The sequence below is a fragment of the Diadema setosum genome, chromosome 2, assembly GCF_964275005.1.
Source record: "Diadema setosum chromosome 2, eeDiaSeto1, whole genome shotgun sequence".
Taxonomy (NCBI): Eukaryota; Metazoa; Echinodermata; class Echinoidea; order Diadematoida; family Diadematidae; genus Diadema; species Diadema setosum.
The window spans coordinates 34,320,939-34,347,459 of NC_092686.1; the positions used below are offsets into that span (position 1 = coordinate 34,320,939).

The following is a 26,521-nucleotide window of genomic DNA, read 5'->3' on the forward strand; positions in this document are numbered from 1 at the left end:
TATGCTTGCGTGCTGTCTATCAATATGCTTGATTGCCTGCACACTGCAAACGTGTTATACGTTTGTAGTAGTGTGCCAGGCTCTCAGTAAGTGTACAAATGGAGCAAATCACATAGATCCAAGATTGCACAGTGAATGAAGCCACAACTGCACGAATGATGACGTAATAATAAGATGGGTCCGATGATCAATATCAACGAACCAATTAAATGACAGGGATCTATTTAGGAGTTCTATAATACACAACAGTATTGCATTTAGCAGCAGCAGCACACTTCATGGACAATCTTTGCTCTGCTCACACACTTGTCTACTGAGCACTTTGATTGATTTCCTTTAGGTGCCCATGGTTTGGTTTTGTTAAAGTATGTAAACAGATTATCAAAGTATCATCAATAATCTTGTATAAGTTGGATGTAATCACAACCCTGTCTGAAAACAATAATATCCCTCACTCAGTCCTGAAACCTGCCTTGTCATGTCATGTGCTGGGAAGGCTTTTCTTATGGGATGGGTGGGGGGGGGGGGGGTGGGGGGGAAGCTACACATTTTAGGCACCGTGTGTGGTATTTCTGAAAGTGTCTGAATCATGCGAGCGTAGCATCCACATGGCGGGCAGTCCTGGGGATGATGAGTCTGTCATAAATCAGTTTGAAGTAACCCTGAATCCCCCCATTGCCCCCAGGCCCCATTATTTCCTTGCCCCTTAATTAACATTTCCTACATATCCTGTTTTCTAGAAGCCTGGCCTGCTACCAAATACTCCACTCATTAGGCTTCATACCATATGACTGGGAGCATTCTCCTCCCGCGTCTAAGTTTAGATCATGCAGCCAAATCTACCAGGTGATATGCGAGGAGACAGCTCGCTGGTATCAGTTTTGTTTTTGCCGTAAGTGCTGTCAGTATGTTCAGGATGTGTATGTCTGACTACAATGCCTGTGGCACATCATATTGACACATCTCATTGTAACCAGCCTCCATATTGAAGCCATCTCCTATATTTACTTTCAGCTTTCCTGTCACTTTGCTTGAATGTCAATATCACAAACACACCCCCACACAGCAGCTCTACAATAACAGCACTCGACTAACCATCATGACATCATAATCCACATCGGTAAAATATGACTTGATACTTTGTAGGCCCTATCCTGATCTTTCTAAAATTCATAGGCAGGAAAGCACACAACTGATGTGAAGCTTTACAAAGGGAAAGTTAGGATTATGTTTATGTGACTGTAATAATAGTAACATACTTGACCAGGGCAGATTTCTATACATCAGTCTGGACTATGAAACAACAGTTCAAAAACAGCTACTTAGTATGTAATTGCATGTCTACAAGGTTACAAAAATAATGATAGTAAAATAGCACTCTATATTTCTTACATCAACTGTTTGAAAAATATGACCAATAAGTCACAACAGTAGTGCCGAGTGTAAAGAATCTATTAATGTGTTACTCACACAAACACGCAGCGAACATAGAAGCAGACAAGTTGCAAAATATTTTTGGGGAAAAGCCTAACTATGGGCTTTTTATTCAGAGTAATATCATCGCCAGCTCTAAAATACACACACACAAAAAAATATCACCGACTAAAAAAATCTTTGTATCAGTAGCACACTCTTACGAGGCTGCAACTGAGGATTGGTTGATCATGAGAGAACTCTGCCAAGGTTGCATACTCACTTTTTGGTCCATCCATTGGTCGGTACAAACTGATCCCTGAGCATGAGCATACCACGGTACTCCACGATGGGTTGGTTGGGAGCCAGCTCCTCCGTAGCCACCAGCCCACGGGCCGTGCGCCCGACCGGACCAAGGAGTATTTTCTGCGGCGAGAGGTCGTCCATGACGCAGCCCGGGCTGGGCATGGAGGACGCAGGGTTCTGACGGTGTGTGAACAGCAGCTGGTTGAGCTCACTGCTGTACTGATTGGACACCGCCTCCACAAAGTGATCGGTATTCTCCAGTCTGTATTGTGAAAGCCGTTAACATAAGATGAGAAACAACACTGGATTAAGTGTAGAGTAAACAGACAGCTGATGTCATTGTCCTTCTATAGGACACGGTTTCAAGCTGCAAGTCAGCATTGCAGTTTGAGTTTGTAGAGGAGCAATATGTTAAAACTTGAAGAACGACCTACACTGTAGCACTACCCTTTTTTCTAGTCAGCATTTCTCACTCAAGGAAAATGTTTAGCTGGACTCTTTTAGACACTCTACAGGCTTATTTCTGAGATGTGAAATGGCTGGTGTGACAAGCAAGCAGCAGCAAGTCATGAGACACATCAACTCTTTCACAATACCTGAGGGCGAGAAATCTACTTCCTGATATGAATCCCAGCAGAAGCAATTCACGACACATTCAAGACGTGGCTGTGGCGCTGTGCAAGACAGCGGGAAAGCCCGGATCAGCATTTGCCGTGCACCTCAAAGTAATGGCCATTACAACTGTCTGATGACAAATATCCTGCTTCGCACTAGGGGTTTCCTCCGAAGCTGCCAAATCGCTCTGCCTCAACTACAAAGCTCAGCCTCGATGAGGCTTCAACAGAGGCAGATCACGCACAATCGCTGATTAGAGAGAGGAAGTCATTAGCAATGTCGCGTGATGGACATGTGTAGTAATAGGAGTAGGGTTGCAGTATGTTTGTGTCATAAACACTTCCTCATGGGTCGTTACTATCGTGCGTTGTACCAAAGGCTGTATCTACAGGCTATTAAGAAGTTCTAGTGAAATCAGAACTTCACTGTAACCTACAGCCAATCAAAGGAAAGCAACAGGCAGCATACACAAGACTGAGAACTCCCAACACATGATTGAAAATTGTTGCATGAAATCCAGGAAAGTATGGTATCAGGTATTTCAAGAGATTTGTTTCTGGAAATGCATTTCTGCAAAATTTACTAAACCAAAATCATTCCATGATCTGTAAAATAGGTCATAAAAACCTATCAGAAGAATCCACAAAGTAACATTAAACAGCAATCTTATGGAATGACACAGCTACACAAATGCAAACAGATACAGAAAAACCAAAAAACATACAATCGGCAATGAACTTTTAGGACCAGCAAGCATTGGTGCTGGAGCGTATGTATCCAATCAAGAGCAGTATACACGAAATGACAAGAAAAATAATACCACCCCTTCCTTATCAGAACAAAACAAAACAAAGCAAAACAAAAATCAGGCAAACAAAACACAATACTCACACTTGCTCTCCATGAAGTAATAAGTCTCCGATGCCTGGTTCTGCCAGTCCTCTGTTTTTCTTGTGCTTTCGCTGTGGAGACAAAATCAAATCAAACTGCTGGTTTGCAGTTCACCGTACAGAGGGATTGTTAGGAAAGTGATCTCATGCACTGAATGACTGGAGAGACTGACTGTGCCAGATAAGTCGCCTTCTATTAGAATTAAGCTAGTCGCAATAAGACACATACATCATCTACACACCTCCAGCAAACATAGTCCTACAAAAGAACTGATTAAATACATCGTTTCTGTGAAGTCCAAACAGAAGCAACCTGTAAAAATATGAATCAAGTGACAATTAATTTGCCATGGAATATTCCTCAAGAAGATGATGAAAACAATAAATGCCTTAAAAAGAAAAAAATGGGGGGGGGGGGAAGGGAACAGAACCTACAGAGCAGTAATTTGTGTTACCTGACTATGGAGACAGTCAGTCATGTTCAAAATCAATACATTCTGTTCAACACACCTGAGAATGCCAATTGCAATGAATAGAATGAAATATCAGCAAAGAAAAAACAAAATAAAACAAAACAAGTATAAACTGCAACAAATCTCCTTGGACAAAACAAAACAAACCTTCTTTTTCTTCTTCTTCTTGTGATGTTTGCCTTCCTGCTTTGATTTCTCCTTGTCGCCATCTCTGTGTCTCTCCTTTTCCTTTTCCTTTTCCCGCTCTCTTTTCTCCTTCTCCTTCTTTTTCTTCTTCTTCTTGAGCTTGTTCTTAGTCTTGGTAGAAGTGAGGGTGAGACTGGTCGGAGTGGTTGGGATGGCGGAGTACCTGGTTTTCTTGTTCTTCCGTTTCATCTCATCATCACTGCTGTCTAGTCTTTCCACTGATGCCAAGGGAGCAGAGGAAAGAGAAAAAGGATTGGCCAGGTGATTCAAACGATGCTAGCCAGAAGAGAGGGATGATTTACCTCAAAGCAAGGTGCTACACAAGCACTTGCCCAATTGCCGGGGGCAAGTGACAAATCAAAGTTGGGCAAGGGTTTTGGAACAATAAGAAAAATTGCTTGCCCAAATCAGGCAAGCAAAAAGTTTTGAATCCATTTTTTCCCCCCATTTTTTCTTCTTCACTTTTTCCCCTTCAAAAACCCACGAAGTCAACCATACAGAAGCTAAAGATTACCCGGTATGTCTGTTTAATGAGGTAACTTACTTTAATTCCATTTCAGTAACTTTCCAACACTTAAAATGTACATGAAGAAGTCCTAATGCAATGCAACACCAACACTCGATCAAACCAAGTTTGTTACTCCAATGTGTTTTTCTAAGTGTGTGAATCAACATGTGCTGTTCATTCAAATGATTGCGTTTTATCAAGTCCTTGACCTACAAGCGATTTTCTATATCATTTTCTTATTTTTTTTTTTTTACTTTCTTTTGGGGCAAGTGTTCTGCAACAGCGTGAAAATCTGCTTGCCCGACCAGGCAAGTGGTAAAAGAAAAAAAGTTATGCAGCAAACTGTTTAAAAAGGTAGCAATACATCTCTGTCTTTCCAAGCATAAAATGGTAGGCATTCACAGTATAAGCTGCCAGGCCTATTCTACCCTTCACTTAAAACATTATGCATCTCAAAGACTATTCACACAACGAAACATCTACACAAATGCTTATTAAATGCTCTATGGCAGCATGCATGTCTTAAGCCACATAAAAATCTTGCAGCCTTGAGTTTAAGATATCCTGATGTATAGACTAATCATGACCCTTATGTCAAATTTATTACATCATAAAATCTTCAGTACAAGATTGCAAGACAAATGATACATGTTGCACTCCTGCAACTCTCACATATGGGAAAATGGAGAGGTAAACATAGGAACATATTCTGACCTTTAGTTATGACAAACTACCCTATGAAATATTGGGAGAATCAGCTGTTGTTTAAAATGAGACATTATAATGCAAAAATTCGATGAAGCTTAGTACTCAAATTAACACACAAATATGATCTTCTGCAAGTAAAATGTTTTACTTACCCAACGTACTGGTGAGTAAACTTATAAACCACATGGTGTTTAACTGGAGAGGATTTTGTTGTTGCACAAGTTGTACTGGGATTTATACATGCAATGCAAGTCACAAACAATTCCCCTCACCATTCTTGTCTCGTTCAATAACGGGAACACTTCAACATTTCCGATTGTCATCATGTACACATAAAATATACAATGCGCACAGGGTTATGGAGTCTCACACGACATGATCCTAACATACAGCACTTAAAGCAACCTCCCTGTACATCTAGAGTGTTGTGGGTCTGTGTTTTGCAGATCTGTAAGAAGGTGAGTGGGTACTTACATATGTGCTTCCTCTTGACCGCCTGAAGGTCCACCGCTCGCTGCTGGTTGACCATCCGGGGTTCACATCGCTCACAAAAGTAAACGTCTGGAATGTTATTCCTGTCCAGTCCCATGCATTCCACATGTTGCCACACCAAACATTTATCACAGCAGATCATGTAGCCATCATCATGGTCAAATTTACTACAACAGGGAGAAAGTTGAAATGAAACAGGTGATCAATGGAGTATGTACTGTATAAGCTGTTATTTTTGCGTACAGATATTTTCGCGAACGAGGAGATAATGCACATTTTCGCGAGATGTTGTTTTCGCGATGTGACACCGAGGCTATCATAAGTGCACAGTAAGCATATTGTGCCGTGATATTTTCATGTGTTGTTAAAATTCGCGGTCCAGCCGTGATTTGCGAAATTCGCAAAAATCAAATCCTCGCGAAAATAACAGCGTATACAGCATACATGTAACATTCTTACAAACTTTCTCATACATATAATGTGTGTACACACGTATGTTAAATGATTTAAAACATAGAATGGCACTAACACACCAAGTATATTCATTCCCAATACAATGCAGCAAACAAACAATAACACAAACACTTCGAAAAGCCTGTTGGCGAACTTCATGTGAAAGTACCAAGACTTACCATATACACCTCGTGACTCCTTCATCCTTAACGCTGTCGGCATTGTCTTCGGGTGGAGTGATATTGGCATTACTGTTGTCAAACAGGTTGGTCAGGGGTAAGGCAGGGATGCTGCCTGGGGTTGGTGGAGGAGATTGAGGAGGGGTTGGGGGAGGGGGTTGGCCATAGTTGTGATCCTATGAGAAAAGAAGATATCAGTAAAGCATCAATGCATATTACATCAATTATTTGGTGATTTCATGGAAATTTTATTGAGAATTGATAGAGCTGCAGTACATGTATGCATACACTGTTGAATAGTGGGTATGTGGAAATCTCCTTTAAACAATGTGTCCATAACACAACAGTGATGAGAAGGAAATCAAATTGAAAATCTAAAATAACAGCAAGCAAATAGCACGCCTCACACTACCATGCTGACTATCAATAAAACATGTTAAAGGCGAATAACCCCCCCCCCAAAAAAAAAAAAAAATCAATAAAATAAGATAATTTTTTTGTTTTGTTTTAATGCATAGAGGAGACATTCAGAAACCACTCTATGAGCTGTCAAAGAGCATGTAATTTTAAGGGGTATCAAAAGTTTATTTGATGAAAATCGGTTTTGAAATGGCTGAGATATCCACAAAAAAAGGTGAAAAAAGAGATCCTAATAAAAAGGCGTGGCCTGTCACCTTTAATCATTATCACTCTTTTGGATATCTCATCCATTTGAAAACCAATTTTCATCAAATAAACGTTGAATCCTTCTTAAAATTACATGCTCTTTCATAATTCATAAGGGGTTTCTCATTACCTCACTTAGGAATGTTCAACACATGAATCCCTACCTCAACCAATACTGTACAGTCCCTTTAAGTGTAATATTATTTCTTCTGCTTTCTGAAAGAGGTTAGTCAAGTGGGTTTTTTTTTTCACAATGCTGGAAAAGTGAAAACGTGTTGAATATTCTTTATATTTTCCTTATCTTTTTCCATTTATTCGACATCACAAAATATTGTAGTCTTCTCCTCCAGTGATAGCATCATCAAACTTTCAAAATTCATAACCTTCTATTCGATTTTCTAATGCTCATCATACTTTCACTAATGTGTTTTACTACTGTTACTGCATTCACTGTTTTTCAATATCGCTAAAAGGACAACTGCACTCACAATCAAATATTATCATAATTACAATCCTTTGAGTTAAACTGCAGTGCATCAATATGCCACTCATACATCTGTACATACATACACACACTGAAACAACAATGATAAATCTCACATCCTTCGTTGCCTTTCAAGCTACACTCCATGGGTTTCAAGGTAATTTGAGCTAACACTTGATCCTGTGTATTGCTGCCTATCATTTGATCATCCTTATAGACTTTCTCTTCCTTGTTTCTAATGCAATGTTTAGAATACTACTCCTGAGTTGTTGGAAAGCAACCAGACAGTAACTGCTATATGAAAAAAATAGGACTTGCTTCTGTTTTTACTAAGTCGTGATTTGGGCTTTCAAAATTTCCATATTGCTGTACTGGGGTTTTGTACAAATTTTGTACATGTATAACTTTTCTTTTCTTTTCTTTTTTCTTTCCTTTTCTTTTTCTTTTTTCATTGAAGCCACCTGGAGTCACAGTGAGGCTGTGACTAACTACATAGATTTCAAACTGGGCAGTCTCTTTGAGGAAAAACACATGGAACTCAAGTCTGGAACCAAGCCTAACTGAGTTTTAGCAACTTCGCTCATAAATACAATGACAATGACAGACATGGATTTGGACAGCTCAGAAACAACTGTGTGTGTTTCACTGTTTCAAAGTGACAAGACTCTTTGTCTGATTTAAAATATTGCTGATCTCCTCTCCTAATATCCTTGATCATTGTTTGTATTTAATATCTTTGTAGTTTCAACACCCATCTGAATTCCTTCCATAGAAAATCCTTCTTTTTTCAAACAGATTGCTTTACTGTACAGTAGCTAATGTTGCTGCCTGGATGATTATACCTCTGCAGAGTCTTCTGTAGAACATGAGAAATCTCGAGGGATGGTGATCGATGCAATATATTATACATTGCACAGGGAGCAGTCTTGGGACACGTCCTAAAATTTATCCAGCTGCTACACCAAACGGGATAAAATCTCATAAAAGAAGCCATTAATCACAGGATGCTCCCGACCAAATGCATGCAATCAGTTTTGGACCATTTTGCCAAGCCATCGGAATCCAAGTACTTGACGTGAAATGAAAAATGCAAAGACAGATAACAAAATATGTATCACTTGCATAACAATGCCTCTATACTACAGTGTACCTGCAAGATCATAATAAGCACAGTAAACATATTAACCTACTCCCTCTTCCCCTTAAAAAAAAAAAAAAGAGTATTTTATTTTCTGTTATATGCGATGCACTGCCTTATGATATCACATGCTCAACTCATGAAATGGACATCAAGGAAAGCATTCTTTGAGCAGGTACGTGTGTACAGCTGTAAATGTCAAATATAACTTAATGGGTAATAGGGATGGAAAGGAGATTCCTGATGTGTAAGCAATAAATGTGTACATTGTAACATTGCAGACTTCTTGTGTCACTGTAAGTTTGGTATCAATGTTTGAAGCAGAACACACACATAATACTTTGTGTAGATCATTCTGAACACACAAAAAAAGAGAAGATAATAAATAAGATTCAGAATTTCTCACATTATCAGTCTGCAGGAAACTGATGTATTTCTGGCATTATCCCATTTTTAAGGAACAAAAGTGCAGTCATTCTTTATATTGAATTCCTGGTACAGTATCTCTTTATGATCATGAGGCCTCATGGCAACAAACATCCTTCTCTCCAAATAACAGCTAGGGTATTCAATAAATCTGTGCGACAACAACTTGTCCATTATCACATCACAGATTATTTCCAACATGACTATCCCATCTTCGCCCCACCTGTGAGGGTTTGTTTTCTGCATTGTAAAGGCCAAAGGTGAAAAATGTCCTACATCAGAGTGAAGCATCACATTATATCATCTTCATGTCCCCCCCCCCCCCCCCCAAAAAAAAGGGTGTGGCAAACACATAGAGAACAGGTTTATTTCAGTACTATGCCTTATCATGAACACTTGTTATAATTTGAACTTTCCCGCACTTGACAGCACCAAGACAGCATTTGAGCCACACCAACTTCTCATTCAATTTCTTTTCAATAATAAGTGCATTGTATTCATTCCATTTGGGGCCTTGACATCCATGCAGCTATCACTGGACACAGAAGCAAAAATGTTTCCTATGAACAATCAATCAAAACTATCAGCAGAATCCTGTTAGATCTTGATTTAATTCTCATTCAAGTCTTGTTCATTTCCTGTTTAAATCCTGACTCTTCATTTTTGTTTGAACAGGAATTTAAAAAGGGTAGGGTAAGCTTCCTGCACGCTCATTGCTGATTTGTTAATAATATGCATAGGAAAAGAAAACAAAATCACTATAAGTGTTCTGCAGCAGTGTGACAGAACTGCATGATCTTAAATACTTACAATACAGACAGACGGACACACACACACACGCACACACGCACACACACAAACACACACGCACACAAAACCAGCAACTGTATACTCATGCAGGCACAATACAGTATACTACAGATTTGTAGTGTACCTTTGCTGGCAAATAAGAACTGATGTACAGTACAAGATATGTAGCTGGAACATTTGTATTTTGAAAGTTTTCCTTTTCTTGTTTTTCTGCACATTTTCTCAGGGTCTGCCTGTTACAGTAAGTGGAGAAGTGGAAATTTTCACTGGGTGGAATTTTTTTGCGCATTTTGCACGACCAGTAATCTGGGCAAAAATAAAAACAAATATTTTTGCACACAATACATTCCACCAATATATGTCCTGATTCCACAGAATTAAAAACATGCGACATTCATCTCACCCAGCAGAAAAATTACTCCCACAAAAACAAACACTTTTACAGTATTTTAAATCATTTATAAATGCAACTGGACTATGACATAGTTCTTCATGAATGGCTGATGAAACAATATATCTAGATAGTAGAAATGAATACTATTTGATCCTTTGTATTTTTGGCATTCTTTGGTCCATCTGAACATTTTGCATTCACATTTTTTTTTTTTTTCTCCTTTCACTACTTGAACCATGTCAACACCATCAGCATGCAGGTAATGAAATAGATAAAGAGCATCTTGTGGCTAGAAACAGAATACAATAACAATGCAACATGCAATTTATCTTGCCTTTGAATGTAACTACATGAAATACTGAAACTATTACCCATGGATAAGTAGGAATGGGAAAAGAAAAAAACAACAACTTGAAGTAGGAAGATCTAACAGGCATTTGAGGCAAAAAACATCTTTTTCACACATCCATAGTTATAGTCTGGACTTGGCAGAATTTACATAAAGGCACAGCCCCATTAAAAAGAAAGCAAAACTACCATAACATGCCTCTATCTCACTGTGACTGGTTTACACTTCTATACTATTCGCCAAACTTACTGTGGTTAGATTTTATGCCCGATACAGAAAGTGAATGACTTCCAAATTAAGATGGCTTGTGCACGAAAATAGACGGTTGTACCGTTGTAAAACCAGAGTGCTCCAAACGGATCACGTGGCTACACACTCCACAGGAGCACTGAGTCATACTGCCGCGCTCATATCCAGCTCACCTGATAAGGTAGTCCGCGGTACACCGGCACTGATGTGTGGGTGTTTTGGGTTGGGAGGCTGTGCGTCTTTGCATCTCCAGGGTCATCCACAGCTTCAACGATGCTGGGGGGGGGGGGGGGGGGAGCAAAGGCATTAGAGTTGAGTGAAATTCAAGGAGAACGATCGCTGCTATGCCTGTACAATAACAAAGACTGCATGATATGTGCAAGCAGTGATTCCTCATTAGTGCAGAATCACAATCTTTGAGAGATCTCGGGACTGTTCTAATGTCACTATAAACAGAGGTGTTTTGGGTTTTTTTTCCTTTTTTTTGGGGGGGGGGATTATCAAAAACAAAAGAGAGATGATTATCCTGATTTCAGGCATGACACCATCTGTGCATGGTGTGGGCATGCTGCTCACATGCTACCCTTTTCTTTAATAATTATATCAGACACCAAAATATGCTTCTGGGCATTGATATTACAAGGACACTTTTACAGTGTACGGTGTAGATGCACTACAGTTGTATGAGTGTTTTTTATTTTTTCTGAAGAACAATCTCACGCAGACCTCCCAACCTTTCTGACTGAAAAAAAAAAGGATGATTTGGCTCAGAAAGTAGAAAAGAAAGAGCAGTTTTCATAGGAGAGCAAAATTATCAAGAAAGATAAAATTCCTACTGAAATAAGACCTAGGAAAGGTCAAAATTCAGATTTTTTCCTCCAAATTCAGAACTGTTGGGAGGTCTGTCACATGGTATAATCAATTTCACAGAAGAATTTCATCATCTGCTGCACACACTTCAAAAATATTCCACTACTGCAAGCACATAAACATTGAAAAAAAATAAAATCAGTGACGACTGCCATACATAAAGAGGTAAAAAGCATCAAATGAATTAAATGTTGTCATCACATCAATGCAATGATACCTTTATTTTTTGCTTATTCAGAGCACATGGGAATGTTTTCATTTTGTGTGCTGGTTGGGTCTTTTTTTATTTGTTTAGGGGGCATTTGTTGTTGTTGTTTTTGTTTTTTGTTCATACACCCTATCTTTGGTGCATCTCAAAATCCCTATGATGATGAGCAGTTTCTGCAATATTTTTGGCACAAACTTACAGAACACAACACTGTTTGTTTGATTAAGCTACATATGTACATGTACATTGTAACTCAACATCATGTACACATTGCATCAAGTACATGTATCCATAGTAACCTGTACATTTACTTTTGAAGGTTTTGAGATCCTTATTTTCCTTCCCTTTAAAATTAGTTTTGATTGAGTGAATAGTAGAGTAGTTGTCACATGTATTGGCAACATGAATATCAGTCTTCAACATCCTCAAGAAAAATAAAACAAATGCAATTATATTGTATTTGTACACATCATGGAACTATTGGAAGTTATTGTTCAAACATGTGAATGGGAAATGAAGAGCAAAAATGGAATCCATTAAAAAAATCGAGATTAGCATGTGGATACATGTAGGAGAGCAAGCAAGGAATTTGGGGCAAATACAACTGTAGGCTTACCTGTAGGCTGTGCACCTGTACATCTATTAATACATGTACATACAAAACTGATACCTTGGTGGTTATACTTTATAGTCCTCAGATATCTATTGTGGTTTGCATTTCTTAATGAGAAATCATCTAGAAGAGTGGCAACACCATGCAGAAAGATATCTCAGTTACATTGTATACAATTGTATATTGACTTACATCTGGTTTTCAGCTCACAACATTCTTTGGGTAAAATGCAATACTGATAACAATGGGGTATTGTCTGGATTTGAAGCTGAAAATGGCGTTTCTCTGCTTGATTACCAGTACTAGAATTATTCTCTGTGCACAGAAGTGTCATATGCCCCCCCCCCAAAAAAAAAAAAAACAACAACAACAACAAACAAACCAAAACAAAACACAACAAAACAAAATCAAATATAATTATTCACATAATCACTTAAGTGTCTTTTAAAAGAATCGCATGGCTTTTAAAGTCATCAACATTATACGGTACCAAAGTAATTCACGTACAGATGACAATATATATGAGTTTCATCAATACAAGTATTTGTTTGTTTCGATTACACGCAGTTATGGAAAGAAATATAAATTTTTGGAACAAATATCTCCATGTGAATCTCAAAGAGGTTGCTGAATGAACACTGGCAATAAAATTTTGCCCCTCTGTGATCCACCATGGGACTCATTTCCCTAAAGCCAAAAGGGTAATGACTTTTTGAAATAGTATTAAAGCAAACAGAATTTGAAGAACATATTCAGTTTGATACACCCAATCCCCCAAATTTTAGCCTAAATTTTGCAAGCATTACATTGAAGGAGCAATAATAGAAAGAATATCATAAATCTTGCCATAAGTATAGCTGCACAGAAAAAAAAAATGGCATTGATAAAGTAGCCATCATTGAACACTTTGTGCCATCTGACATTGTCGTGACACATACTGTAGGGTTACTGGGAAAATTGTTCAACGAGTTTCACATATCAAAATCTTCAGTAAAATATGGTCCACTGACAACTAATAATGGGTTCATTACTGCCTGAGGAGAGTTCCATTTCATGAGACATTAGTATCAAAGCAACTCGTGTACTTTTAAAACATATCCATGGATATCTATGGATTCACCTGTCAAAAGAAAACTGTATGTGATTCTATCTATTTTTTTTTTAGATAAAAAATAACATAAGATCAACAAACCACGAAGTCCCACTGTACCTAATAAGATATAATTCAGTATGTCTAAGTGAAAACTTTGTCCCAACTTCAGCCATGTATTTTAAAATAGCAATTTAGAACCTTAAATATTTTTGTACTACCTTGTAGTCTGCTCTAGCGATAATATACCTACAAGTTACATTACCGTCAACAACAGCATTATATCTTGTTTCCTCCTTCAAATTAAATAATCTTTGCCTTGATCTGGTGCCACCATAGAAGCAGTCTTTCCACCTTTTTTCTACACTCAAGACAGAGTACACTTTTAATGTCTTTAAGGCCTTTGATAAGAAACTAAACTCTACAAGTTGCACAATTATGAACCAAGTGATATACAAATTCTACGACTAATGCATACCGGGTTGATAATGCACCAAGACTAAAAGTGAAGTACATCACAGTCCTGGTGCATACAATGTAGCTCTTACTTCTTGCATATCTCAAGGCAGTCTTAGACTTAGTGTAAGAAGCTTAAGTAAACAGAGGCTACTGGAAACCACTCACTCAGTTCCTGCAGCCATGACTACATTGTGACGATCCGTGATGAGAGGTGAAGGGTCAAACAGTGGCTGGCTCATAACGAAGACTGGAAAATGGCTATCCTACATCTGAGTAGCAGTGAGAGTGTTGTGCCGGGTGATATTGAAAATGTCTGGCGGTTTGTGCCGCAAAAGGCACACATGGCAAACACTGGTTTGATTTGCTCCTGCATAACAAGAACAGGGAGAATACATATTAGGGACATTGTGTTGAGCAATGAAATGGCATACACTGTGCATGTACTGTACACTGTGCATGTCTGGTACACGCACAGTGCACTCCAAGCAGAGGCAGTCCATACACTGCAGCAGAATCACACATTCCAATTACAATGCACAACGACATAGGACAGAGAATGACTCGCACTGTGTGCTCACACTGGAGCTGAACACAGGATGGCGGCGGAGCATACTAATGTACATGTTGTTCACATCGTCGGGGCATAATCAGTGCCCTTGTGCAGAGAGTGAGCCACATACAGGAGGGCGCGACATTTTATGTGTATTGTGCAAACATGCACAGCAGCATACATGGCACATTAAGAATGCCTACAGTTACAAAGCTGCATAAACAATGAATCTGACCCTGGTATGGGGTGAGCACAAGTAAAAGTTAAGTCGCCTTAAATGAAAATGCAGCTAGTAATGCAAAAGTGTGGTAAAAATCACAATATTATCGGAGACATTTTAACCACAAAGTCTACAGGTTTAGCATTAAAAAATTTTCACTTGGTTTTGGTTTCTTTTGCATCACAATACTGTTGGTACAATGTATTACTAAGTACGAGTGAACGATGTATGAGCATTGAAGCTTTGACTAGAGATGACAATTCTAATGCATGCAATGATTTTGATTCTGCTAGACATTAATATCTGTACCTAAAAGAAAGTCAACCTGATTGAAAACGTCAGTTAGGCAGTAGAAATCGAAACAAAAATCAGACAAATATCAGACAAACACTATTATAACCACAGGGTTTATGGGTTTACATGTAGTATTCCAAACATGGCACGTTTAGTTTCAGTTTCTTTTGCATGCAGCATGATAAGGATACAGTATGTGGACATGTAGTCTCAGAGATATCTTGTTATTTAGAATGAATTGTGTCATATTTATTTATAGAATTGTCTATGCAAAAGTGCTACATGTACCAGCAACACATTATGCAGTGCATAAATACACACAAATTGGTATGCATGCTTCTTTTTTAAGCTAAACAAACATACATTTGTAGTCTATACTTTGTTCAGTCATACCTTGATAGAACTAGATACCTGTCATGTGACCAATCTCCTTTAAAAACAAGAAAAAAAAAAACTGATAAAAAACCCTCCTCTCTCTCCCCTTCACCATCTGCCTGACTACAAATATGTGCCTCCCTCTCTACTTCCCTCTCTTTCTCTCATTATCTCTCCGTATCTCTTTGCTGCAGTGCTCATATTTCTCGTATGGACTGGTTATTATTACATAAATGTAATGCTTCTGTATTCATCATCTTCTCTGTCTGCATGATTATTTTGTACAGTACGGTACCTGCCAAATTTGATTTACATTCTATTGTACAATTCCTTTTGCAGTAGAGCGTGGGCTCCTTCATCACATTTGTATTTCAGCAAAATATACAAAGTAAATACAACTGCAATACAATTAAAATTGTACTATGACTGCTGAACATGATGCAACAAATTAGCTCAAACTAAATCATCTCTGCTCTTAGAATTCTCTGAATGTCCAGGTGGGTGGACCGAGTACGATGATGGATTTTATAGACATCATACTGTACATGTATGTACTGTACAACGTACCTATGTATATATTTTATCATTTACAAACCCAGTAGTCTGAAATATACCACAAACAAATTTAAACATACATGATATACAATGTAATACAACCATTACTACATGTACACCATAAAATTCCTGTCATATATCTTTATAGCATATAAATACATTATAAAATATTGCACTCTGAACTTCATCAGAAGTAAAAACCATACTGTACTCCTCTGCTACAGTGTATATCCTTTTCTCAAGGGTAAGTTGATAACAAGCTTTAGCAAACACTTGTTATTCAACCTCTACAAACCTTCTAGGCTAGAATGCATACTGTACAACTGTATACTGTACATGTACAATTTGTACATGTACATCGTACAACCGGTATGTACAAGTGTTCATGTACACATTAACTTGTATTGTACTGGTTGTATTACAGTGCATTTTCATTGAATGACTAATTGGCTAGAAAGAGCAGAATAAAGCAAACAACAGTGAAGGGGTCATAAAAATTGCATGTATAATGATTACTGTAAAACATGATATATTCGCGGCATGAAATTTTCGCGAATTGGAGCCGACAGCCCTTTTCGTGGCATGAAATTTTCGCGAATTGCCACTGGTGTTCAATGCATGTAGTGTAGACAAAAACTTTCGCGTGCATTTTAATTTCGCGAATTTTGGCGCTCGCGAAATTCGCGAAATTAAAATGCACGCGAAAATTTCTCGTTTTACAGTAATACTGAGTTAGCAATTTTTTATGTGTATGTCTCAATGAAACTTTGATTTAATACAATAATAAATACACCTGTAATACTAACAACCACAACAATAATGACGATGATGATGATGATGATTATGATAATAATAATGATAATAATAATATGGTTTTGCTGCCAGTCTCCTGTCCTGCATAAATCTTCAGTAAATTTTAATTTTGAAATGTAATAAAATTGACAAATTGTATTTTCTACTTCAATTTGTTGTATTGTAATGACAAATGATTGTTAAGGGGGGAGATTGCAGTTCACACAAATTACCATATAAACATGATTTCTGTAAATATAATGTTAATAAATCAATGAGAGATAGGGTGATGACACCAATGCCTCATCAAATATTTGGTATGAGGTGGCTACCAATATCAGTTTGGTGAAAACGTGAAGCTGGAAATCCCATAACTCTCATTTTACAACAGAACTTCTCCATTTATTTCTTTATGCTCTCTCTGCTAATTGCTCTAACTTAAACATGGAATGGTATTACATTTCAAAAAATGAAGAAAAAATAATGGTACCGGGTATTCATAATGGTAAGAATGAATACACTGTACGTGTGTTCTTCATTCTTTTGGGGGCTCATCTGGGTTCACATTGGATTACTCGATGGCAATGGCAGTAGGTACTTCAATCCAAACAGTCGAAGGTAATTTGAAAAAGACTTTCCATATACAATTTGTAGAATATCTTTGTGCTAGTGTGCATTGAGCATGTTATACTCACCTAACTGTCCCATAGTATACTTTGCCTTAGGAGAGTTTCTGATTAAAACTATGGGCAAGGTGACTCCAAAAGAACTATTTTCTGAAGAGCGCAGCCTTGAAGTGATTAGCTCTTTTGCAGGCACCGAGGCCTATTGTTTTAACCAGGAACTCGAAACTAGGCAAACTGTATTTGTTTTATATTTTTGATCAAATTAAACAAAAGAAGGGGGAAAATGGATAAAAAAATGTGAGGCGAGAAGCCATGGATACGATGTTGTGAAGGGGCTCTACAGTGACCCGAAGAAGCAACGCAAGATGTGTGAAATGCTTTGTGATGTTACAATTGTTTCGTTATAAAATGTTGCATTTCACAGAGTGACAATATGAAGCAGTGAGCAATGTCAGAATTGCCACAAATGTCACAAATGTTTTGTTAGAAATTGTTACATTATACAGAGTGACAGTATGAAGCAGTGTACATTGTACAATGTCAAACTTGCTTTGTGACATCACAATTGTTTTGTTAGAAATTGTTACATTTCACAGAGGGACGGTACGACGCAGTGTGTGATGTCACAATTGTTTTGTGAAAAAAAAAAATACATTTCACAGTGTGATGGTACAAAGCTGTGCACAATTTCAGGATCGCTTAGTGACATAATTTTGCAAATAGTACTTCATGTTGTGTCAAACATGGCAACATTCTGACATTGCTGAAAGTACAGTGTACCCATAATCATGTGAAGCTCTTTCAACCAATCACTAGAGGATAATTTTTTTTTTAATCCAAAATATTATGTTCTGAATCCAAATGTTGCTTCTATTAGCAATTTGTCCATCATCTTAACATGTGCAACATGATAAAAAAAAAGGCAAGTGTTGGATGATTTGCACTAAAATCTGATATCTTGTATGTAGCAACATGTACAAGTAACTATTGGGCAATTCTGGCATGCAAGTTTTCTATTGGCATTCAGCTACTACTGTGTACATGTACATGTACTGTACATGTACATTGTATGTTTGATGTTACAAATGTACTTGTTCATATGATTAAAGCAAAATCCCTCGCACTTGTGGAAGTGAAAGTCTACTTCAAAAAAAAAAAAAAAAACCAAAAAACAACAACACACAAATAAATAAATTTGACGTGATCTAAATTACATCAGATATCATATTTGAAAAATTAAGCTTTGAGATACATGTAGAAGCTTGTTATAGGGTGTGGCTATATCGTACCTCTCGACGGCAAGGGAAGCCATGAAAGAGTTTCATTATACTTTACCAGTAATAAACCAGTACAAGCACTTCACCTTCACACAAACTTATTTTTAATACATACAGGAGTATTTACATGTAAACACAACCACCCACACACACACAGACACACACAGACAGACACAAAATACACGTTCTCACTGACCCCGTATCTCCAACCCTAAATTCCTTTCATTCAAACAACTTTATTTGCGACAGTGTCACCTTTAATTTCATAAACTCTTGTACTGTACCTATTGAGGCTTACAAAGAGAGTACACAATACAATACAGATTTGGTCTTTCTTTCGCACTGTTGAAAGCAAGCACAGCATTCACCTTTGAATACTCTTCAGTGTTCAACTACCTACTGTGTCTGTCACCTTGGTGAGGGATAAAAAAAAAAAAAAAGCACCTAATGCATTACAGTAGCTTTCGAAAATTCATGCCTTGTGAATGGCTCTGCTCAGATGAGCAGCTTTTTGCATTTGGCAGGTACAGTATGCTGTACACATAATATTGTGTCAGCACACAGAAGTACTTTGTACAGGTGCATACAGTGTACACTTTATAACGTACATGTAGTGTGTACATGCCAGCAAGCATGCGCAGACAAGTCTAACGTGGAACTAAAAAAAAGGGCAATTTTTTTTTTAATGTTTAAAAAAAAAAGAAGAAAGTATAAAGCAGGCAAATACATAAAAGAGATACACAACTACTGTAAAAGTGGTTTCTTTCGCAGTGGTTTTATTTTCACGCTTTTCGTGCTTTGAGGTTGAACCGCGAATTTAACATCAAGCGAAAACGTTTTGAACTCATCGCTTGTTACAACGTTATCATTACCGACCGCGAATTTCAACACACGCGAAAAAGTCAGCACCGATGGAAACCGCGAAAGTTTGTGTACGCGAAAGAAACCACTTTTACAGTATTGATCACGCAAAGGAGGAAATCAATGGAAAGTACACTGTACACTGTATGTAGACTGTGGCAGCTATCCAGCCATTTGCCTCTTGGCCCTTAGGAGTGAATCACTGCGACAAAATCCTTTCAAATGGTTGCTGAGCAAACAGTCTCTTACTACACGTATGAATATCACAACTTGAGACTTTACAAACTTATGAAACCTTGGGGAAAACAAACCTTGTCGAATAGATTTGTGAATGCTTCTTCAACAATTAGATATCTATTGTGTACACTGTACAGTGTAGCTCCATGGCATTTCATGATACAGTTAAATCTGGAAGTGGAAATGTGCTAGTATTTGCAAGTCTAACTTTCCCACTGTAGAATCATTTTTTTAAAGACCAAATAGTGCAAACATGTACTGCCTACACTTGCTACGTCTAAGTCGAATTTTGTAATTTAAACTATTCTTTTTTGTGGTTCCAACAGAGCCAGTTTACGCAGAATTACTTGTAGTAAACTCAAACAATATCAAAACTCCAATAATCCTAAATATATTCCATCTCTGAGAAGTAGCATATTACATCAAAACATGCACAGCTAACAAAGCTCTCTATTGAAATTCAATAAACACAATTACAGCACAACATCACTCTACGATATGTACATAAACATGTACGCTGTACTTTCTGAATAAATCTTGAGGAGGGAAGAAGAGTGGGAGAAAACGTAATTTGTACTCAATAGTTTACTTTGTACTATGTTTTATATCACTAAGTTGAATGTGTTGCATACTGGGAATCTGTAAAATGTATGCGTGCACTGTACAATTGTACATCACATTCATGTTGAGATCAGAGATGAGTCAACATATTTTTTCGCATGTATTGTTTTTAAATCTTTGAATGGCACCCAACTCGCAAAATCCATGAAAATAAAAACCTTGCAACATACACGGCATATACAGTAGCTTCACTACACTTTGTATTTCACAGCAGAATCTGACAGACTACATTGTACACATTATACATTGTACATGTACAGCTTTGTATATGACTTGAACTAGCATCGCATGACATCAACATCCATCTGTCTTGCAAGACACAATACGCATGGTTTTGCTACTGTAGGCACTCACCCAATGAGAATGTAATGCAGTTTCAGTAAATTCACGTGTTGTTGTAATGAGACACCCAAGACAGCTTATGCCAAATCATTTGAATCGAGTTGTCAGCAGTAATGGGCAATGGCATAAGGATGAGGAATAATCCTGCATTAAAAAAAGAGAGAGAATAATTGAGGACAACAAATGAAAGCATGAATACCTCGTTTCTGGAAAATACATTATGCACATTTTGACATTTACAATTCACAGAGTGGTTCAAGATGGAAATAGATCTATAAAATAATGACTTCTCTTCAATCTATGCACACACAAAAAAATCACATCTGCACTTGTTATTGAGATAACAGATTATAAGAATACTGCTTGGCAAACTACCTTCAATCTTACATTGTACATGTATGCACAAAGAAAAACAAAAATCTGAAACATCATTTTTCTGTTATTATGAAATGACCAAAGATGTCATAGAATATGTACATATAATATATGGTACAAGTCACATTTTGCTAAATTAAGTCGAACCAGTAGATATTTACTGAAGTCTTTCTCCCTCCTGAAATACTGATGACATTATTTCTCACACCAATGTCTGTGCAACGTACTAGAGTACAGGCTTAAGCAGTTCTTTTGGCTACCGTTGGTAATTTTATTTAATTTCTGCTGGTCCATAACATGTATGATGAATACCGGTAATACAAAAACAAACACCATGATATAAAGGTTACAAGTACTTGGGCTTACACAGAATAAATTTCTTTTAACCCACTTCCAACACACAACCTTCTTTCTAGGCACTCTCAGTGTCAAAAATATTTGTGGAGACATTCTGTTCGGAAAAGCATGAGCCATAATTACGCTGTACATCAAATTTTGCCATCCAGTTTGTTGATGAACATCTAAACATTTTTTTTTCCTTCCTGAGATTGCTTGTGATTTTGTCATCTTTTTTATTTTCTTTATTTTCTTTTTTTTGTGTGTGCATGGCTTCTTCATAATATGATACATAAAAAGGACACACCTTAAAATGCAGTGATTTAAAAAAGCATGAAATAAAACATGAGAGTTCTTCTTCTTAACCACAAAGTATAAATGTGACCCGGTACAACATAAGGATCCTAAAGTCGCTGACGGCTGAGCTGAGATAATCAAGTTTGAAGTCACATCATCAAAATTGGTCAAAACAATCGGATTTCTGTTTTTGGCATAATTTTGTAGTCTAATGTTTTGTCTATCATCTGCCGAAATTTCGAAGCTAAATGATGAAAGGACAGGCAAGAAATCAGTGTTTTTCTGGGCCATGATTTTCCGACTTTCAACGTAACAGAAACGTGTCCGAGGATTTGGATTTAGCGCCGCAGCTAGACTCCGCCCCTAGCAACGTGGGAGTGATCTTATTGGTCAGTGCGTGGCATCCTGATCACTGATTGGTCGTGCGTAGACCGCTGGCGCTAAGCTTGAATGAACATCGTGGAGGTCGCTAGGAGCATATCTTCTATTGTCAAGCGGTGAAAACTGTCTCGCCTCCCCTTGATGATAGCGTCAGAAAGAAAACTTTGGAAGCGTTTTTCTCGAAACTCTAATTTCCGCAACCACTTGACATGTGCTAATAAAATAATCGATATTTCCGCTACCGAGTACTTTTATGTGTTGTGCTACACATGAAATTAAAGTGGAAGAGTAAGGGAATAATGTCATGCCATTTTCAGAAAATTGTCCTCCCCCGACTTTCGGATCCTTTTGTTGTAGCGGGTCACAAATGAAGACATCAAATTACAAATGTACATTTTTGCTGGGCAGGCAGGGAATAATTTTCAGACTCATATTTGATTAGCAATTTCAGCTGATGAACAATATTTCGAATGGTATCCTCTACACTTCCATGGAATAAAACTGCTACACAAAAGTTAGTATGTGTAGCAGTGGTGTAAAAATGCATAGCAAATTGTGATGCGATACCAGGAAAATTATTCCCTGGCAGGTTTCAGGACGAAAAAAAAACATTAAAACTAAAAGGCCTCTCTACACTGTATGAAATATTGTTGTAGCGCATGAAAAAAAGAAATTGAAATTATGCTAATGTACAGGCACTACAACTGTTACAATTTGTATAATTTGTTGGGGTAAAGTTTGGCGTTTTAATCCTGAATTCATTCATGCAAGCCTACAAGTGTAAATGATGAAAGTGGTGGTTATACAGCTGTAGTTTGTAAAGTACACAGGTTTACCTTTCACTATTCATGGTGCTCTGATACTGTAAGTACTGTACTGTTATATTTTTGTAATTAAATCTTGTACTTTTTGTATACAATGTAGCCAGGCAATCAATACCTAAATGTACATGTACGTACAAATGGCATGATACACAGGAACAAAGGAACAATTACAAACAACATGTACAACTAGATTGAGTATACATTTACAAGTACGGAATGGGTACTAAGTAATCAAATGTTGAACACAAATGTAACTAAGTATGTTTTTAAGTTTTGATTCATATTAATAGTGAAATCTACATACTGTGTACATGTAAGCAAGAAGACATCAAAGCATACATACTGAAGGACCTAAGCATTAATATTTTGTGTTTATAATACAGTAGGTGGATATCGTACTTTCAGACGAATCATAGATTCCGCAACTTTGACTGCCTGTTGTATTACAAAAAGCCAATACACACTGTTGTAGCAAAATAAGATGTTTTAAGAATTAGATTCAAGGTTAAACAATAAAATCAGTCTTCAATTTTCATTATCGCTTCATCACCCTTTCACAGGTCTTTCTAATACTAACGATCTTATGCATCTAAATCGACAGTTCATGGTGAATTTCAGACAATTCTCCAAATTCCACAATCAAAACAATCAAAAGAAAACTGAGGATCTGACTATGATTTTTTCTGAAGTTTTTACAACTTTGTAAAAGAAAAGTAACATCAAAATTCAAGCTACACATATCTTCATATTTAAAGAAAGAGAAACAGCATGTTCTTCTCATGAAAATACTTCAGAACTTTCAGTTTTGTCTACCATACTGTAACATGTGTGTAAAAAGCTTCCAAAGACTCATCATCATATGAGAAGTTTGAAGCTACAGTACATAGCGTACATACATTGTATGACAGAAACACGAGACAACTAGAAAAGCACTCGCAAGAGTGCAGACCTCCGTCACGCCAGCGACTCATTTCCACCCATACAGTACGCACACATGCAATTTCCAAATCTAATATAAGCCTTCTGTTTACGTCACCAGCTGCACGATGCCTTGCCTGAGCAGAGCACGCGCTTTTAATAGTGCATGTACACGTACATGTATGTAAACCTCCAGTACAAATGTATGCACAGCTCAAACTCCCAAGTTCATTGACCTTATAGTGTACATATGCCAAAAGATAAAATCCTTCAAAAATCCATAGAATTCCAGAATCACTACTTAAATTTAATCATCTGTTCCTAGTGTCATTATCAACTTTTCCTGCAAGTTTCATTCAAATCCATTCACAACTTTTTGAGTTTAATATTAAATGCAAACAGACAAACCCACGCCAATGATTAGGGACCGACTTGATTTTTTTCCTTGGTGGAGGCAATTACAATCGGGCCTTTCAAGGTACATTGTACCTTGCATACAAATATGTAGGTAATGCATTGGTTGTACTTGCGCTAAGAATCTGGTGCTACAAGTTGAAGGCCCTACTAATGTTGTATGTGTAACAATTAGAATTCTACATTCATATGGCTGGACCTAGGTACACCATGTACTACTCATCGACCAGTTTTTGATTAAATATCCCGTATCTTAGAAAAAAATTCCATAGTTTCACCTTAATTTCGCTTTTACTATGGCACAAAATACCCCAGATTTATATCCCAGGCTCAGATTGTTGACTCATTTTTTACGCGCGGAATTCTCAGCAACAAACGCAAGTGACCTTTTTTTACTGTGCACCCATCTGCCTGTACCCTCATTTCTCTTGATTTGTGTTTATGTTCAAATGTTGCAGCATATTGCGCCCGTACCACACGTACTGTTTCATTAATGCAAGAAAGCCATTGCGTGCGTGCAAGGGTGGTCGATCTAAAACTTCGTAAAAGTAGATGGTTGACGAGTATGAAACTTTACACTCTACATTATATTATGGGTGTCCAACACACTGAAACTGTACATTGAAACCGACACCCCTCTACAGCATTGCGCGTAAAGAAGAAAATTTCACGCATGAGACTACGTGCAGTGGTTTTGCATTCTTCACTTGGGATTTGAACTTATGTCGGAATATTACTGAAAAACCCAATAATAAACAAGATCAACAGTAAAACAATGATAGAACATACAGAAGATTTAATATGAATGTGTACATAGGAAAAGCATTTACATTCATTTCACACGTATTGTCAATGGAGGGTACTAGTAGTAACCGTAGGGGTGTTGGTTTAAAAATTTACTGGCGCAATTAACCAAGTGCGTCAAAATAATATTTTAATAACCCCCACTTTCGAAGCAGTTATCATATGGAGTGTGTATCGTAAAACGCATTTTCAATGCGTGCCTGTGAATTCAGAGTATTTTTTTTTACATGTGAGTAAAGTTTCAGGCAAATTGCGAGATATATCAAGGATCTTTTGATAAAAAAACATTCGGGTGTCAATGTGTTGGACATCAAACTATACTTTGCTGTGCAGCTTATGTCCAACACAGATACCGAGATAGGCTTCCTATTGGCATTGGCAATTGCCTGGATCGGAGATAATGAGTTTCTATAGACCTTTAAGAGACCCTATATATGCATAAATTTCATAAGAATTCAACCAGCTTTATCTTTACTTTTTGAATAAGAGATATTTAAGGAATAAGAGCAAACATATTTTGAGGAAAACAGCCTGTAGCTGACCAGACGCCATTATCTGAAGCCACACTTGCGTACTGCGACAGGACTGTGTATGGATGGGGAGCCGTATGGATCTAACGTTAGTTCCAACAGAAGAAAACATGATGAAGATGATGATGGAGCAGGAGAAAAGCTGACAAAAACAGAGATTTATACGCTCACTTCTGTGTACTCGAGTATCTTTACCCAAAATATAAAGCATTTAGAATGAAGCACAGGTCTCGTTCTAGTACAGTAACGAGAAACACCCTGAGCAATGTGCAATATCTATCAAAATGATCATCATGAAATGCACCGCTCCCTTCGCTGTTACCGCCTTAGACCCATACGTTCATTATACACATTCATAATTCCGCATTCAGGAGAGCGCACCCACTCTTCTACGGGACTACAGACACACACGAATCCCGTAGACCCACACACGCTCACAAGAGTCTCCGATACGTACTGAAACAATGCTCATTTAATCAAAACTACATGAAATTCCAGCAATTTACCTCAAACAGAAAACAAGTACGATGTCTTCAGATAAATTTCCGTGTAATCACAATATAAGAGAAGTTGCATACGGCTCAATTATCAACGCCAAAGTTTTCGGTATCGGTGTTTACAATCGGCAAATTCCGTTCGCACGAACTGTGAAGCCATTGCTCTCTTGCTCATGATGGCGGCCATTGAGATATGAGTGACGGGTCGCCGTATCTGTCGCAGAGGGACAGGCCGGATACATACGTCGTCTCGTCGGTGGTGTACATGCTACGCCAATACATGTAATATGCGCTACATCACAGTACATCTCAGTGTACAGATGCCTGCGCACAATGCAGTCTCCATCCATACAAGTACACGCACAGCTCAATACGCCACGCCATATAGTTGTTCGTGTACATAAATTCGGTAGTTT

At 37.7% G+C, this 26,521-nt stretch overlaps 1 protein-coding gene across 1 annotated transcript in view; it reads right to left on the reverse strand.

The window, feature by feature from the left end:
* The window catches only part of LOC140246275 (uncharacterized), a 49,303-nt gene extending 23,021 nt beyond the window's left edge, over nucleotides 1-26,282 (reverse strand). The window contains exons 1-9 of the mRNA XM_072325740.1: nucleotides 26,115-26,282; nucleotides 20,742-20,873; nucleotides 14,145-14,346; nucleotides 10,913-11,015; nucleotides 6,224-6,399; nucleotides 5,574-5,758; nucleotides 3,845-4,101; nucleotides 3,226-3,323; nucleotides 1,697-1,981 (exon numbers count right to left, since the gene is read on the reverse strand). Of these exons, the coding sequence (XP_072181841.1) occupies nucleotides 1,697-1,981; nucleotides 3,226-3,323; nucleotides 3,845-4,101; nucleotides 5,574-5,758; nucleotides 6,224-6,399; nucleotides 10,913-11,015; nucleotides 14,145-14,218 (1,178 nt within the window). The 5' untranslated portion in view covers nucleotides 14,219-14,346; nucleotides 20,742-20,873; nucleotides 26,115-26,282. The remainder of the gene's footprint in view (nucleotides 1-1,696; nucleotides 1,982-3,225; nucleotides 3,324-3,844; nucleotides 4,102-5,573; nucleotides 5,759-6,223; nucleotides 6,400-10,912; nucleotides 11,016-14,144; nucleotides 14,347-20,741; nucleotides 20,874-26,114) is intronic.
* Nucleotides 26,283-26,521: the final 239 nt, after the last annotated feature.